A 17,544-nucleotide genomic window follows, 5' to 3' on the forward strand; every position below is an offset into this window, starting at 1 on the left:
AAAAATCAAGCCAAGTAAAAACAGTTGTTTAATACCCTAGTTCATTCTCTTTCCATTACTCTTTCTCAGATGGTGATGGTGGTTTAGTTGTTAAGTCATGTCCAACTCTGCAACTGCATGGACTGTAGCCTGCCAGGCTCCTCTGTCCATGGGATTTCCCTGGCAAGAATATTGGAGTGGTTTGCCATTTCCTTCTCCACTTTCTCAGGTATGGGCATTCAAATAATTTGATGAGCAATCAGAGATAAAGAGCTAAACCCTCTTTTTCTTGAGAAATAAAATAATTTCCTCTGAAAAGGATAAAAGCAGTTAATTTTGGTGGTTGCTTTTGCTTTTCATCAATACAAGGACAGAAGAGGGAGACTGTAGTCATTGCAAATACCTGATTTTGGCTCTGAGTCAATGAAAATTGAAATGTTTCATCAATTCATCTCTAAGTTCTTTACCCTTTACTTGTCTAATATATATAGATATATGCATACATACATTCATGTTATTATAAGAAGCAAAGAATCCTAGAGTGGACCAGATGTGCCTTTATTTTAACCTAGAAAAGAAATTTCTGATGACAAAGTAATTCTGAATTTCTCTAGTCTTCTGATTACTGGAATAGATGATGTTATTTTAAGTCAGTACCACTCAAAGTGGGGGGCCTGTGGCTAGTTCTGGCCCACAAACTGTTATTAGTCTGCATGAGAATAACAACAGACATCTAGACTGTTTGATTTTTCATCAAGAGTATGACAGGGGCCTTATCTCATTAACAGTATAGCCCAGTTTTGATGTTGTCAAACTCACATGGTAAATCATGTGTGGTGTGAGCCATGAATTAATCTTGAACAGTAGGGCCAAATGTATCAGGCTTCAGGGAGTTGGAAGAAAAACCCAAACTTGTCTTTTACCATGGAGAGTTTGAGAAGCACTGATTTAAACCACTGAGTGAGGGTTAGGAGGAGATGGGGATGTCTGTGCATACTGAAGCAGTGAGTCACCTACTTTATAATAAGTGCATGATATAAAGTCCATAATATTAGCTTTTAAATTTAATGCTGATTTCTTCTATATGACTTAGGGTTGTGTAAATCATGCTTAAGTGATGTAGCACAGTGGGTGGCCTGTAGAAGCAATGAATATTACTGTAAACCACATGTTTCTGATATGGGGATTTATCATATGATTGATACCATGTCATAGTTTCACTGACAATATTTTTTCTTCTTTAGAGATTCATAAAACAATTTGATATCTTACACAGTGGATTGGTATTTTAGAATAAATGAAATATATTACTTCATGAATGCAATCTGTATATGTGGAAACCTCTCTCATTTCGTTGCTTCTTTTCACGTGTCCAGTGGCCTATTAAGAAATGATCTAGCTACTTAGTGCTTGGAATAAAATAACAGAAGTAGTTGAATTTGAGAATTAACAAAAGAAAAGAAAGAATTCTGACCAAGATAGCAGAGTGAATTCACACTTTGATAATCCCAATATACATAGCAATGATAAAAATAAAATGAGAAAACAACAGATACACAGCCAGACTCAAAACCAAGATAGATTTATACAAACAGAATAGAAATGCCAAGCACAAGTGAGCAGTGAGAAGGAATAAAGCCACAGGCTTGCCTATTGTGTTCCAGATCAGCAATATGCTTTCCCCCTTTGAGAGAAGGAACTTAAAATACTACCTGTTTGTTGGGGAACACGCTCACCACATGAAGCTGGAGGCAGTGAAGAGGGCCTCCTAACTCATAAAAGCAGGACCAAATCTGCTACTAACCCACTGCTTAGACACTGCAGTTCCAAGGAGGGAGGAGGACAGAAATATAGCCTTGAAACCAAATGCTAAACCTGGATGCTGTGTGAATATATCCTGTGCCCAGTTACTGAAGTTACTGAAGTCTTTGGTTCAATGTCTATGGTCAGTTTCTTGTTCTTGCTCATGGTAACTTATTTCCCTGTGTGCTGATATAGAGTATGGCCCAAGGTAGTTACCATAGAAAAGTAATCAAGAAGAACTTCTAAAACTGAAAAATACAATGAATAAATTAAGAACACAATGGTTGGGTTTAAGAGATTAGACATAGTTAAAAAGATTCAATAAACTACAGAATAGGATAGAAAATTTTCCAAAATGCAGCATGGGCAGAGAAAAAGAGAAGGTAATATACACAGAGGATTCAATGAGAAGGCATAATATGAGCTTAATTGGAGTCTCAAAAGGAGAAGAAGGGGATTAGGTGCAGAGGCAAGAATTTTCTATAAATGATGAAAGACAATGTTCATACACAGGTTTGGAAAACCCAAGTAAAGTGAAAAAAAAAATCTGAAAAGAAACTCAAAGGAGGAAAAGACAAATTACCTTCAGAGAAACAACAGACTGACAGCTGGCCTCTCAGCAGCAATGGAAGCTAAAAGACAGTAGAATTCTAAAATTCTAAACCCATGAGATCTAAGATTCTATAGGCTGTGAAAATATCCTTCAGGAATGAAGACAAAATAAAAATATTTTCAGACAAAATCAGAGGAAGTTCACCATTAGAGAACTGCATTAAAGGAAATTTACAAAGATGTATTTTGGGCAGGAAAAAAATGACTCCAGATAGAAGGTTTGGGGTGCTGGAAGATAAAAAGTGAATATATAAGTAAATCTAAATAAACTTGACTCTATAACAAAAATATTAGTGTTTTTGGTGGTGAAAAATATAGAATTAAAGTTTACTAAAACAGCAGCATATGAGTCAGGAAGGAGATAAATGGACTGAAATTATTTTAAGGTCCCTGTATCAGACTTTGATAAGTTGAAGTATTATAAGATAATCATTCAAAGTATATAGTTTTCTGGAGACAGAAAAGAAGACAAAATAATTAGCACAAAAACAATTTACTCAAAAGAAGGGAGAAAGAAAAGTAAAAATGGAAAAGACAGAAAAAAATCTAGAGAACAAAAAATAAGATGGGATAGCTATATAATGTCAGATGGAGTAGATATTAAGGCAAAAAAACAAGATAAATAAAGAAGGATACTTTATATTGATAAAAGATTCAGTTTTCTAGTAAGACAACAATTCTAATTTTATGTGCACACTGCCTTGAAATATATAAAGCAAAATTTGACAGAAATACAAATAAAAATAGGCAATTCACAGTTAGAGTGGGAGTTGTTTTTTTTTTTTTTTTAGAGTGGGAGATTTTAAACACACTTTTCTTGATCATTGTTAGAGCAAGTGGACAAAAAGGCAAGCCAACAGTGGTGGTTTGGTTTCGTCACTACGTTGTATCCGACTCTTGTGACCCCCATGTAGCATGCCAGGCTCCTCTGTCCATGGAATTTTCCAGGCAAGAATACTGGAGTGGGTTGCCATTTCCTTCTCCAATAGTACAGAAAATTTAAACAACAAGATTAATAGATTTGATCTACTGGACATATTTGTACCCAACACCTACTGAATACTTTGTACCCAACACCTACTGAATAAATTCTGTTTAGCATACGGGGAACATTTTAAAAAAATTACCACATGCTTCACTATGAAGTAAATGTTAAGAAATTTCAAAGTACTGAAATCATATAGAGCTGTTCTGTCCCATGATAGCCACTGGTCATAAGTTGCCATTTAAATTCATTAAGATTAAATAAAATGGAAAGTTCAGTTCCTTAGTTGCACTAGCCACATTTCAAGTGCGCAATAGCTACACAGGAACTATTATATTAGATAACACAGATACAAAACATGTCTATCATTGAAGAAAACTCTACTGGACAGCACTGATACAAACTATATTCTCTGACCATAATGCAACAGTAGAAATCAACAGTAAAAGGACAACTAAACATATCATCGTATATATGTTTTATTGGTCTATATAAATGGAGAGATAGACCAGTGTTCATGGATTAGATTACTCAATCTTATAAACATACACATTTTCTCCAAATATATATATATATATGTATGTATATATTCAGTCCACATCTAGCCAAAATCTCAACAAAATTTTTCTTTAAACATGACAAGCTGATTCCAAAATTGATATGGAAATGTAGAAAGAACAAAAAAGAAGTCAAGACCCTCTTAAAGAGGAACAAGAAAATGAGAGGACATTTTCTATCAGATATGAAGATTTTAAAAGTTAAAGAAATTAAGATAGCGTAGTAACCTTTAGGGATGCTCAAATATTCCAGTTACTTTCCTTCCAGGAACACGCTGGGTTGCCAATTCCCTGCTTTTCCAAAAGTTGTTGGCAGCAGTGTTGTTTTTTTGGCCACTACATATAACACGTGACATCACTTCAGGGCAGATGCTTTAAGATTCAGCATACAATTTACTACATCTCTTTCTCCATACCAATATCCCAGTTTGGTGAAAGTTTTATCAGTCTAAATCCCAAAATAAGAATACACATAGTCCCAGTCAATCCATGACAGATCTGAGCTTGTGTGGGAACTAAACCTTTGTTATTTAAGTCCACAAGAATTTGGGGGTTATTTGTCACTGCAGCATGACCTAGTCTAGCTGATACATACTGTGCTATGGGTACAGAGATAGACAAATAGACCAATAGAGCAAAATACAGTCCAAAATCATATTTGATTTACAATTGAGGTGGTACTGGAAAATAAAGTGGAAAACATGGCTTTTTAATGAATGTTGGTGAGAAAATTTATCAACCATAAGAAAAATCACAGTGTATATAAAAATAAATTCCAGATGCATTATAGTCATATTATGAAGGAAAAATTTTTTTTTTATTTTTTTGGCTCCAAAATCACTGCAGATGGTGACTGCAGCCATGAAATTAAAAGACGCTTGCTCCTTGGAAGAAAAGCTATGACAAACCTAGACAGCATATTAAAAAGCAGAGATACTACTTTGCCAGCAAAAGATCTGAATAGGCAGTTCACAAAAGAATCTATCCAAATGGCTAGTAAATTGGGAAATACACATTAAAACCACAATAAGAAAACATTACACATACATCAGATTGGCAAAAATTGAAGTCTGATGGTACCAAGATTGTAGAGGAATAAAAATTGTATACTCTGCTAGTAGTAGTACAAAGTCATAAAACTGTTCGGCATATCTCTGAAGTTGAATATGGACATGAACTATGGACCTAGCAATTCTACCCCTGAGCTCATGAAGTCATATACCCAAAGAACTCTTGAACACATATACCAAGAGACACAAGAAGATTCATAGAGCACCGTTCTTAACAGGCTAGAACTGGAAACAACTCAAATATCTTCTTTTTTCCATTTATTTTTATTAGTTGGAGGCTAATTACTTTACAATATTGTAGTGGTTTTTGTCATACATTGACATGAATCAGCCATGGCAACTCAAATATCTTTGAAGAGAGGAATAGCCAATGTGTGGTATGTTTATGAATCACATACTCTACAGTAATAAAAATTAAAGTAAACGGCCACATGCAACAACATGGATAATCTTAGAGAAGTAATTTTAAGCAAAAAAAAAAAACACAAAACAAACGGGAAGACACAAGTGACTATATACTGTAGGGAGACAGACAGGAGCAGGGAGACCAGTTAGGAGGCTACAGCAATAATCCTTAGTCTTTGGTGTTTTTTAATGGCAGCCTGAGCCAACTAATACAGAAAGCAGAGGACGAAAAGGATGTGGACTGCCTATCCTTGACTTTGCAAGAAATGCCCCCTCAGTTCCTTCCCCTTTGACCAGTGCTTCATGTTGGGTCAGAAGGCTCATTACACCCTAAAGAAATTGTTGCACATGTACGAAAGGAAATATGCTTGGCATGCTCATTGTAGCATCATTTATATATATATATAAATTTATATATATATATATATGTTCACTATTGTATCTCTACATTAAGAATAGTGCCTGGCATATAGAATGCACTGCTCAAGCAATATCTGCTGAGTAGATGAATGCTCTTAACATAGAAAATTCTAGAATTGGAAAGGCCTTTAGGCATTGACCACTCTATCTAAAGTTCTAAATGACTTTGACGATCAATGAACAAATGGGGAGGAGTTCAGAGAAAGATGACAAGTTTCCACTATGGAGCTGAGAGAGAACCCAGGTCTTCTGACTCCAGTCAAGACTTGTTTCACACAGTAAGTGTCTGGAAGTGGCCTGAAGGCCACCCAGAGGAGTAGCTCTCAATTTTTTTTCCTTTTTATATATATATATATATAAACTTAAAATCTATTAACAAGAGAATAGACTCAAAAATTACATTGAAATAAACTATAGTATACACACACACAATATATATACTACTCAGCAGTTAAAGCTAATCAACTAAATGAACTAGAACTACATCTATTAAATGGATCAATCTGAAAAACATAGTGTTGAATAAAAAATCAGTTTGCAGGATGGTAATATAGTGTGATGCCATTTATCTAAAGTCTGAAAGTATGCAAAATACTATATAGATAATTTATAAATACATATGTAGTAATATTAAAGGGCTTCCCTTGTGGCTCAGCTGGTAAAGAATCCACCTGTAATGTGGGAGACCTGATCTCTGGTTGGGAAGATCTCCTGGAGAAGGGAAAGGCTACCCACTCCAGTATTCTGACCTGGAGAGTTCCATGGACTGTATAGTCCATGGGGTCACAAAGAGTTGGACACAACTGAGTAATATTAAAAGATGTATGCAAATTTAGTAGGGAGGGGAGAGGCAGAATCATGTAAATTTAGAGGTGCTTCAAATTCAATTTTAAGGGAGATAAAAGTATTATTCTTTAAAAGCAACAGGACCAAATATGACAAAGTATTAAGATTGTTAAAGCTAAGTTGTACCTCCATACTTTTCTGCTGGTTTGAAATTTGACAATTGAAAAATTAAGAAATACATTTACTTGATTGGGGGGGGGGTACTCACATTCTCTAAAATGACTTAGACTGGTCATCACTTCGTCCTTGAACAGCTGAATGACCTGTTCAACAATCTCTCGATTCCGATTCTGGCCCAAGGCATAGAGGTATTTCTCCAGAAGAGGAACACTTTTGAGATTCCAGATGAAGTTCTCCCGATGAAGACTACTTAGCTTTGGGTGATGAAATTTCTAAATCAAAAGCAAAGACACTCTTAGACTCGTGATAGCACAAGCACTGCTGAGAGGTCTGCTGTGGGCTAGAAGACCGCATCCTCTGAAGGGTGGGCCAGGGGGGCCTTGGGGAGAGGGCTGCAGTTCTCCCATGGTCATTGACTTGCTTCATTTACGTGGTTATAATGTCATATTTGCCCAGGACCTCAGAGTTTTGAGGGCACATTCCCCTCTCCTCATGCCCATCCTTGTAAGTGGGGAAGGTAGGATTACCATCTGCAGACTACCAAAGGAATGGAAGCAGCTCTAAAGAGCTCTGCCCCAGGCCCCCAGTTCCCTGTCTGACTGCATCTTTGACAATGTTTTTCCACTCTCCGCCAACCACACTGACACTTGCCTCCCTGCTTTTCAAGGAGCATTCCAGGCACTTTCCCACCCCTTTTGTATTTGCTGTTCCCTCCACCTGGGGATCCCAGGAATCCATATGGCTAGTGCTGTCATCACCACCAAGTCACCTTCTAGGGGAGGACTCCCTGATCACTCCATCTATCCTCTCCAATATTTCATATCCCTCTTCTCTGCTTATTTTTTCTTCCTTAAGCACCTAGCATGAACTGCTAACATTCACCATGATTCACTAATTTACCTTACTGTCTGTTCTTGTTAGAATGTAAGCTCCAAAAGGAGCAGGAGCTTATTTTTGGTCTGTTTTGTTCACTACTGTACCCCCACACTTAGAAAGTGCCTGGCATATAGAATGTACTGTTCAAGCAATATCTGCTGAATTAACATAGAAAATTCTAGAACTGGAAAGGACTTTAGGCATTCTATCTAAAGTTCTAAATGACTTTGACCATCAGTGAACAAATGGGGAAGAGTTCAGAGAAAAATGACTAGTTGCCACTGTGGGGCTGAGAGAGGTCCTAGGTCTTCTGACTCTAGTCAAGACCTCTTTCACACAGTAAGTGTCTGAAAGTACCTTGATGGCCACCCAGAGGAGTATCTCTCAATTTTTTTTGACCATGGCCTGCAGTATGAAATATGTTTTACGTTACAACTTTACATACAGGCAACATATACCTAAGGAAAAAAGTTTCTGTAACAATACTTACAACCTTTAATGTGATGTATTCTGAGAGTTTTTTCACTTTATTCTATTTATTTTAAAATGTTTCTCTAAATTGACTTTAACACCCATTCTCATGACCTGGGGTCTGACAACCTCCCCCTTATGCTCCTGTTACCTTTAAGATGTCTTTGCTCAGTGGTCATGTAGCCTTTGTTTGAATTCTTCCTGTAGGAGGTACATTTTTACCCTTATTGAAATAGCTCTGTGTTCTTCCTTTTGCTGAGCTAAAACCTTCCTCTCCCTTAGTATCCATACCACAGGTTCCAACTGTGACCTCTCGGGCTATGGGGAACAGGACTCTCCCACATGACTGTCCTCCAGACATTTGAAGACAGCACTTTTGCGTCTCAGGCTCTTCTGTGGAGTAAACTTTCTAGTTCCTTCAATTCTTTCTCACATGACATGGTTTTGAATCTCCTGACCATCTGATGCATTACATCTCACTGTGGACCACAAAAATATTCTGCAGAGTAAGCATTGAAAACACCGTTGGGAGTGGTGACTTCTGGGAAGTAGGTTTGAAAAGGAAATAATAACGATGATAGTAGAGAGAAAAGAGTTTTGTCTCACACCTTTCATCACTGCTTGATATTTTTACCATATGCATAAATTACTTTTATTTTTATGTTCTGTGTTGTTTTCTATTAAAATTTTTTTTAAACTTATTTATTTGGCTGCACTGGGTCTCTGTTTCTGCATGTGGGCTTTCTCAAGTTGCAGTCAGCAGGGGCTACTTTCCACTTGGGATGCTTGGGCTTCTCACTGCACTGGCTTCTCTTGTGGAGCACAGGCTCTAGGGACTCAGGCTCAGTAGTTGCAGCTCACAGGCTCTAGAGGGCAGGCTCTGTAGTTGTGGCGCACGAGCTTAGTTGCCCTACAGCATGTGGAATCTTCCTGGAACAGGAATCAAACCCACATCCCCTGCATTGGCAGGCAGATTCTTAACCACTGGACCACCAGAGAAGTACCACTTTCATTTTTAAAGAAACCAAATTTAAACACTCTTGGGTTTCCAATGGAGCAACAGTCCACTCAGGGAAGACTGGGTTAGTTTCTAAAATGATAGCACTGTTACCTTGTGCATCCTGCTTTGGTATGGAGTAGTAGGAAGAATACTTGGGGTCTATACTTGGAATCAGACAGATCTGGGTTTCAACTGGCTTTATCACTTAATATCTCAGATCTTAGTTTCCTTAACAGTAAGATCAGAGTATCAATACCAACCTCACAGGGAATGTAAATTGGTACAGCCATTATGGAAAACAGTATGGAGGTTCCCCCCAAAACTAAAGAGTTGGCATATTATCCAGCAATCCCACTCCTGGACATATACCCAGACAAAACTATAATTAGAAAAGATACACACACCCCTATGTTCATAGTGGCACTATTTACAATAGCCAAGATGTAGAAGCAACCTAAATGTCCATCAACAGAGGGATGGATAAAGATGTGGTATATATATACAATGCAATACCACTCAGCCATAGAAAGAATGAAATAATGCCATTTGCCCCAACATAAATGGACCTAGATATTATCTTATTAAATGAAGTAAGTCAGAAAGAGAAAGACAAATAGCATATGTATCACTTATATGTGGAATCTAAAATATGACACAAGTGAACTTCTCTGTGAAACAGAAACAGACTCACAGACATAGATAACAGACTTGTGGTTGCTAAGGGGAAGGGGAGATGCGAGAGGGATGGACTGGGAATCTCGGGTTAGCAGATGCAAACTATTACATAGGATGGATAAACAATAATGTCCTACTATATAGTAGAGGGAACTATATTCAATATCCTGTTAAGAAACCATAGTGAAAAAGAATATGAAAAAGAACATGTGTGCATGTGTGTAAATGTATATATATCTGAATCACTTTGCTGCACAGCAGAAATTAACACATGATAAATCAACTATACTTCAGTAAAATTAAAAAATATCAGCCTCATACTTATCTGTTGATAAATTAAGACATGAGGGGCTTCTCTGATGGCTCAGTGGTCAAGAATCCCCTCACCAATGCGGGAGGCTCTAGTTGGATCCCTGATCTAGGAAGATCCTACATGCCATGCAGCAACTCAGCCCGTTGGCCATAACTATTGCGCCTGCGCTCCAGAGCCTGGGAACCCCAACTGCTGAGCCCACGTGCTGCAACTACTGAAGTCTGGGGCCCTCGAGCCTGTATTCCGCAACAAGAGAAGCCACTGCAGGAAGCCTGCACAGTGCAATGACGAGTAACTCCTGTTTGCTGAGAGAAAAGCCAGTGTAGCAACAAGGACCCAGCACAACCAAAAACAAATAAAGGGTAAAAATTATTAAAAGAAAAACTAAGACATGAAATAGTAAAGATTTCATACATAATGGGTTCTCAGTAAATGTCTGTTGAATGTGAACTTTGCAGCTGATGTGCTTGACTTCTCTGGCCTTCCCATGCTGTGGCTCCGTGACCCACCAACCTGAATTTCTGGTAGTTTAATCACTATCCTTTATTAGTCTGTCTATATCTACCTCTTGTCACCTTCCTCACTCTACCTCTCATTCCAATTCCTATTTCTCAAACACCTTGTTTCCTCTGTGGCTATACTTATAAGCCTGCCCAGTATTTTCTTCTTTCTTATATTTAAATGAATCTCCTGAGACTAACCACCAGCACATCTGTGAACAAAGCTGCAACCAAATTCCAGTACAGGTCAGTTGGTGCCTTCACTTGTGAATGCCCTGATTTGGGCAATGACCACCCACAGCGCTGCTTGTACTCTGGGCCCCCTAAGCCTGCCCACCCGCTGGGAGCTTCAATGCCCCAGCCACCTCCCCAGCAGAACAGAACAGTCACAGGCTCTGCCACCCCTCTCGGATCAAAATTCTTCACCTAAGTGATATCTTGGGCAGACTCCATGGTTCCTAGTGTTTGTACAGAAAGTAAGAACTTACCACCTGCAAAGGCCTAGGGTGAGGTTAGGTGAGGGCATGAACAATGGGAATAAAGCATGATAAAATGTGTTATAATACCTAGTGAGGAAGGCTTCTCTTGGTTTCCTCTAGAACTCTCCTGTCCTCTGGGAGACAACTTAAGTTGCACCGCAGAACAGCAGGTGGTTAACTACACAGTAGAACTCACTGTCAGCAATGGTGTGGTGCGATCTCCCTCTGAGAACTGTAATTGTCATTTCAGAATTTAGAGGTAAAAGTTGAAACCTCAACAGCAACAGGCACTACAATGCAGGCCACAGGGAGTGTAGAAAGAGAGGTCAATGATAAAGAACTCTTACGGAACAGACGCTCATTTCAACAGTTCATTTTACAGATTTGATTATGGGGGTGGTTGAGAGATTTTCCTGAGCATTCCAATCAGTTCAAAGGTTTCTCTAAATAAAAGTAATATGTGAAAACAATTCCTAAATATACACTGAGTTGAGGAGGCAGAGCAAGTAGGAAGACCAAAGCTGCTAGTCTGCATGATAGATGACCAGAAAACAGGTTGCTACAGAGGCAGAGAGAACTCTAGAGATCTGTAGATGTCCCCCTTGAAACCTGGCAGACATGTATGATCAGTACAGAGGATGAGGAAAGCTACTCAAAGCTGGGCAAAGAACCACCTGAAAGATTAGAGGGAATAGTACTTGGACAACACAGGGTCAGGAATAGTGCCTGTTCCCACCAATCAGGCTCACAGTTCATGGGACATTAGGTAGAGACTCAGAAGGGTCCTACACTAAACCCACTCCTGGTCCCACCCATAAAGTATGAAGCTCAGTTCAGTTCAGTCGCTCAATCATGTCTGACTCCTTGCGACCCCATCGACTGCAGCATGCCAGGCTTCCCTGTCCATCACCAGCTCCTGGAGCTTACTCAAACTCATGTCCATAGAGTTGGTGATGCCATCCAACCATCTCATCTTCTGTCATCTCCTTCTCCCGCCTTCAATCTTTCCCAGCATTAGGGTCTTTTCCAATGAGTCAGTTCTTTGCATCAGGTGGTCAAAGTATTGGAGTTTCAGCTTCAGCATCAGTCCTTCCAATGAACACCCAGGACTGACCTCCCTTAGGATGGGCAAGTTGGATCTCCTTGCAGTTCAAGGGACTCTCAAGAGTCTTCTCCAGTACCACAGTACAAAAGCATCAATTCTTTGGCACTCAGCTTTCTTTATAGTCCAACTCACATCCATACAGGACTACTGGAAAAATTATAGCTTTGACTAGATGGATCTTTGTTGGCAAAGTAATATCTCTGCTTTTTAATATGCTGTCTAGGTTGGTCACAGCTTTCCTTCCAAGAAGTAAGTGTCTTTTAATTTCATGGCTGCAGTCACCATCTGCAGTGATTTTGGAGACCCCAGAAATAAATTATCTCACAATTTCCATTGTTTCCCCATGTATTTGCCATGAAGTGATAGGACTGGATGCCATGATCTTAGTTTTCTGAATGTTAAGCTTTAAGCCAACTTTTTCACTCTCCTCTTTCACTTTCATCAAGAGGCTCTTTTGTTCTTCTTTGCTTTCTGCCTTAAAAGTAGTGTCATCTACATATCTGAGGTTATTGATATTTCTCCCGGCAAACTTGATTCCAGCTTGTGCTTCATCCAGCCCAGCATTTCTCATGATGTACTCTGCATATAAGTTAAATAAGCAGGGTGACAATATACAGCCTGAACATACTCCTTTCCTGATTTGGAACCAGTCTGTACCATGGACAGTTCTAACTGTTGCTTCTTGACCTGCATACAAATTTCTTAGGAGGCAGGTCAGGTGGTCTGGTATTCTCATCTCTTTCAGAATTTTCCACAGTTTGTTGTGATCCACACAAAAGCTTTGGTGTAGTCAATAAAGCAGAAGTAGATGTTTTTCTGGAACTCTCTTGCTTTTTTGATGATCCAACAGATGTTGGCAATTTGATCTCTGGTTCCTCTGCCTTTTCTTTCTTTCTTTTTTTTTTTCCTCTGCCTTTTCTAAATCCAGCTTGAACATCTGGAAGTTCACAGTCCACGTACTGTTGAAGCCTGGCTTGGAGAATTTTGAGCATTACTTTGCTAGCCTGTGAGATGAATGCAATTGTCCGGTAGTTTGAGCATTCTTTGGCATTGCCTTTCTTTGGGATTGGAAATGAAAACAGATATTTTCCAGTCCTGTGGCCACTGTTGAGTTTTCCAAATTTGCAGGCATGTTGAGTGCAGCACTTTCACAGCATCATCTTTTAGGATTTGAAATAGCTCAACTGGAATTCTATTACCTCCACTAGCTTTGTTCATAGTGATGTTTCCTAAGGCCCATTTGACTTTGCATTCCAGGATGTCTGCCTCTAGGTGAGTGATCACACCATCGTGGTTATCTGGGTCATGAAGATCTTTTTTGTATATTTCTTCTGCGTATTCTTGCCACCTCTTCTTAAAATCTTCTGCTTCTGTTAGGTCCCTACCATTTCTGTCCTTTATTGAGCCCATCTTTGCATGAAATGTTCCCTGGTATCTCATTTTCTTGAAGAGATCTCTAGTCTTTTCCATTCTATTATTTTCCTATTTCTTTGCACTGATCACTGAGGAAGGCTTTCTTATCTCTCCTTGCTATTTTTTGGAACTCTGCACTCAAATGGGTATTTCTTTCCTTTTCTTCTTTGCCTTTAGCTTCTCCTCCTTTCTCAGCTATTTGTAAGACCTCCTCAGACAACCATTTTGCCTTTTTGCATTTCTTTTTCTTGGGGATGGTCTTGATCACTGCCTCTGTACAATGTCACGAACCTCCATCCATAGTTCTTCAGGCACTCTATCAGATCTAATCCCTTGAATCTATTTGTCACTTTCACTGTATAATCATAAGGGACTTGATTTAGGTCATACCTGAATGGTCTAGTGGTTTTCCCTACTTTCTTTTATTTAAGTCTGAATTTGGCAATAAGGAGTTCATGATCTGAGCCACAGTCAGCTCAGATATATTAAGATATAAAGTATGAAGTATTAAGACACAAAATCACCAAACTGCTTCCAAGTGACTTAACCACACCACTCAAGGAAGCTCAATGAACACCAAGCACAAGAAACATAACCAAAACTATATCAAGACACATCATGATCAAATTGCTCAAAAGTAGAGATAGAGACAATCTTAAGACATACACACACACACACACAGATGACATACATATTAAATTCAGAGGAAAAATCTGACAGCGGATTTCTTGGCAGAAACAATGCAAGAGAAGAAAGTAGTGGAGTGTGTTTAAAGCACATTGGAAAAGACAGTCAACCTGAAAGTTTATATCCAGTGAAAATATCTTTCAAAAATGAAGGTGAAACAAAGACATACAAAAGCTGAAAAAATTCACTATCAGCAGCCCCACACTATGAGAAATGTTAAATGAAGTCTTCTAGGCAGAAGGGAATAATATGGGTTGACAAAAAGTATGAAGAGCACTGTAGAAGGTAACCACACAGGCAAATATATAATTTTTTCCTAATTAAATCTCTTTAGAAGATAATCGAAAGTTTAAACAAAAATAACAATGTATAAGTAAAAAGTATGACAACAATAGGTAGAGGGCTTCCCAGGTGGCGCTAGTGGTAAAGAATCCACCTGCCAATGCAGGAGACACAGGGAGGTGGGTTTGATCCCTAGGTTGGGAAGATCCCCCTAGGGGAGGAAATGGCATCCCACTCCAGTATTCTTGCCTGGAAAATTCCATGGACAGAGAAGCCTGGTGGGCTACAGTCCATGAGGCCACAAAGAGTCAGACATGAGTGAGTAACTGAGCATGACAACCATAGAATAAGGACCGGAGGGAAGAAACAGAAGTATACTGTGTCAGGTACATATGCCACATGAAGTGATCTAACTTAAGGGAGACCGTGATCAGTTAGAGATGTATTCTATAAACCCTAAAGTAACCACTAAAGTCAGCAGTTATAGCGAATAAGCCAACAAAGGAGGTTAAATGAAATCATAAAAAATACACAAGCCAAGAAGGCAGAAAAAAAAAAGCAAATTAGAGAATAAAGAATTGATGTGACCAAAAAAAAAAAAAAAGCAGATATCAAGATGACAGGCTTAAACCTAACCATACAAAAATCACATTATATGTAAACGCTCTAAACATCCTAATTAGAGAGCACAGATTATCAGACTGGATAAAAAAAAGCAAGATTCATATATATGCTGCCTATAAGAAACACACTTTTACTATAAAGCAGTGAAGAAATTTTTCCCTCATTCCCAGAAAACAATAAATATCAAGTCTTTTGGGGTAAAGAGAATTAAAAAAACCCTCCTAAAGCTTATTGTTAAAGTGTTCTCAGCTCTGAATCATCTCTCACTTAACTCTTCTAAAGGCTCTGTCTTACTCTTTTCTCTAAAGCACCAACCAGATAGAAAAAAGAAAAACAGACAGAATCAAGGAATGGGAGCGGGCAAGCTGATTCCAGCAGACACTAATGGAGCACATGTGAAATGCACAGAGGCTGATCTGCTTTTCTGTATGGCAGGAAGCCTTAAAAAACTTCCACAGATCTCAACACCTTCTAGACCCATGTCTGATACTCTTCCCCTTCCTATCCCTCCAGTCCTTTATTCCAGGCTGTGAAGGTGACTCCGGCATTGCTACAAGGGGAGAATCCTGCCTATTTCAGAATGGAGTTTTGTCCCAGAAGATCCAGTTAGAATCCATGTCCTGCTCAGCTCTTTCCTCTCCTCCATCCTTAACATTAAATCAATCACCAAATTCAGTTGGCTCTGTCTCCTAAATATGTTTTGAATCTTTTCTTGGTTCCAGTCCTCAATCAGCTTTTATTTGATTACTGCATTAGCTCCCTAGATGCATTCCCTGCCTCCATTCTGGCTTTCTGCCAATCTAGCCATCATATTTCCTGTTTAAAAATCCTCCAAGTCTCCCTACTGTCCAAGAAAATAAGACAAAGTCCAAGCTCCTTACGATAACATATTTTATAATCTGACTCCACCCTATGTTTCCAACTTTAGCTCCTATCTCTCTCAGGTGTAAACCCTATGCTCCAGCCACAGTAAATTATTCAGAGGTTCTGGAACATGGTCATTGATCTGCCATGATTTCTTGCATGCTCTTTCCTTTCACTGAATACCCTTCCTCCTTTTCTCTGACTGACTGATGGGTTCAAGACTTTTAAAACCAGCTCATAAGCTTTTTTAAATTAAAAAACTTGTTATGAAGCTCTCCTTGAATATCTAATATGTGTTTGACACTGCCAGACACCAAGGATAAAAAATGAATAATTAAGATGTTGACCAATTTCTTAAGAAGATCATTTTTCTTATGTAGCATATGTAACAGGAAGTACAAGCAACTAAATTACAAGACCATCACGGTAGACTGTTACCCAAATGGCGTCCTATGAACCATGCCTCCTGGTGTGCATGCCCTTGTGCAGCTTCTCCTACTTGGGATTAGACACATCACTTGCTTTGGCTAATGAAATGTGAGCTAACATGATTCAAGCACAGTCTTGATAAGCAGTTGTCCAGTGGGGGCTTGTCTTTTTAAATCTGTCTCGGAAGCCAGCAGTCATTTTGCAAGGATACTCAAGACCATCCTGGAGGATAAGACACCACATGAAGCAAAAAGGACACATGGAAAGGATCTGAAGCACCGCAGCTAAATATAGCTGCATGAGTGACCCCAATTAACACCAAGAAGAGCAGAGGGGCCCAGTCAGTCAACCCATAGAATCATGTGAATTGATGGACGCACAAGTTCCGATGGAGCAAAGAGCAGGAAGTGATCCTCTTTGTACAGCCTGGAAAGAGAAAGAAGGAACCAGGGAAGATTTCACAGGGGAAGTGATTCCTGAGCTGTGTGTTGAAGGATGATCAGGAATTTTGCAGAGCAGGGGAAAAGGTATTAATGGTTGAGAAGATAACAAAGGCAGAGATGCATGAAACAAAAAGGCACGTTCAGGGGATGATAAGTTCTACTCTGGTGGTGAGAGAAGCATGACAGGGAAGACACGGACAGTGAGACTGAGGGGGCAGAGGCAGGGATGAGGCCAATGGGGCCTTATCTGAAAGAAACGCTGAGGACCTTGGCCTTTACTTTGAAAGCAGTGAGAAGCAACTGAAAGATTTTAATTATGGAACTGACATGGTCGGATCTGTAATTTTAAAAAGTAACTCTGATTGGTATAAAAAATAAATTGAAGGAGAAAAAGATCTGAATGCAAGGAGGGATAGTCAAGGCAGGAATGGAAAGGAGATGGATTGTAGACATCTGAGAGGTAGACTGGTCAGGATTCAGTGAGTAATTGCAAGTGTTTTACTCATACAAACTGGGGTTACTTTTTCAAGTGTCTATGTGTCCCTTGGAACACACTCCTCTAGGACAGGGGAATCCCTATTGTTCC

At 39.1% G+C, this 17,544-nt stretch overlaps 1 protein-coding gene across 6 annotated transcripts in view; it reads right to left on the bottom strand.

Annotated features, from left to right (window-relative positions):
• HYKK (hydroxylysine kinase) overlaps positions 1 to 17,544 on the bottom strand; it is a 28,485-nt gene that overhangs the window by 3,307 nt on the left and 7,634 nt on the right. For 5 of the 6 annotated variants that reach the window (XM_043434265.1, XM_043434266.1, XM_043490395.1 and 2 more), the window contains one exon: positions 6,886 to 7,069. In XM_043434265.1, coding sequence (XP_043290200.1) covers positions 6,886 to 7,069 — 184 coding nt within the window. Of the gene's footprint in view, positions 1 to 4,164; positions 4,385 to 6,885; positions 7,070 to 17,544 lie in introns of all 6 variants that reach the window. The other variant, XR_006262926.1, reaches the window with a different exon arrangement.

This window comes from Cervus canadensis, chromosome 17 (assembly GCF_019320065.1).
Source record: "Cervus canadensis isolate Bull #8, Minnesota chromosome 17, ASM1932006v1, whole genome shotgun sequence".
In the NCBI taxonomy this organism is placed as follows: domain Eukaryota; kingdom Metazoa; phylum Chordata; class Mammalia; order Artiodactyla; family Cervidae; genus Cervus; species Cervus canadensis.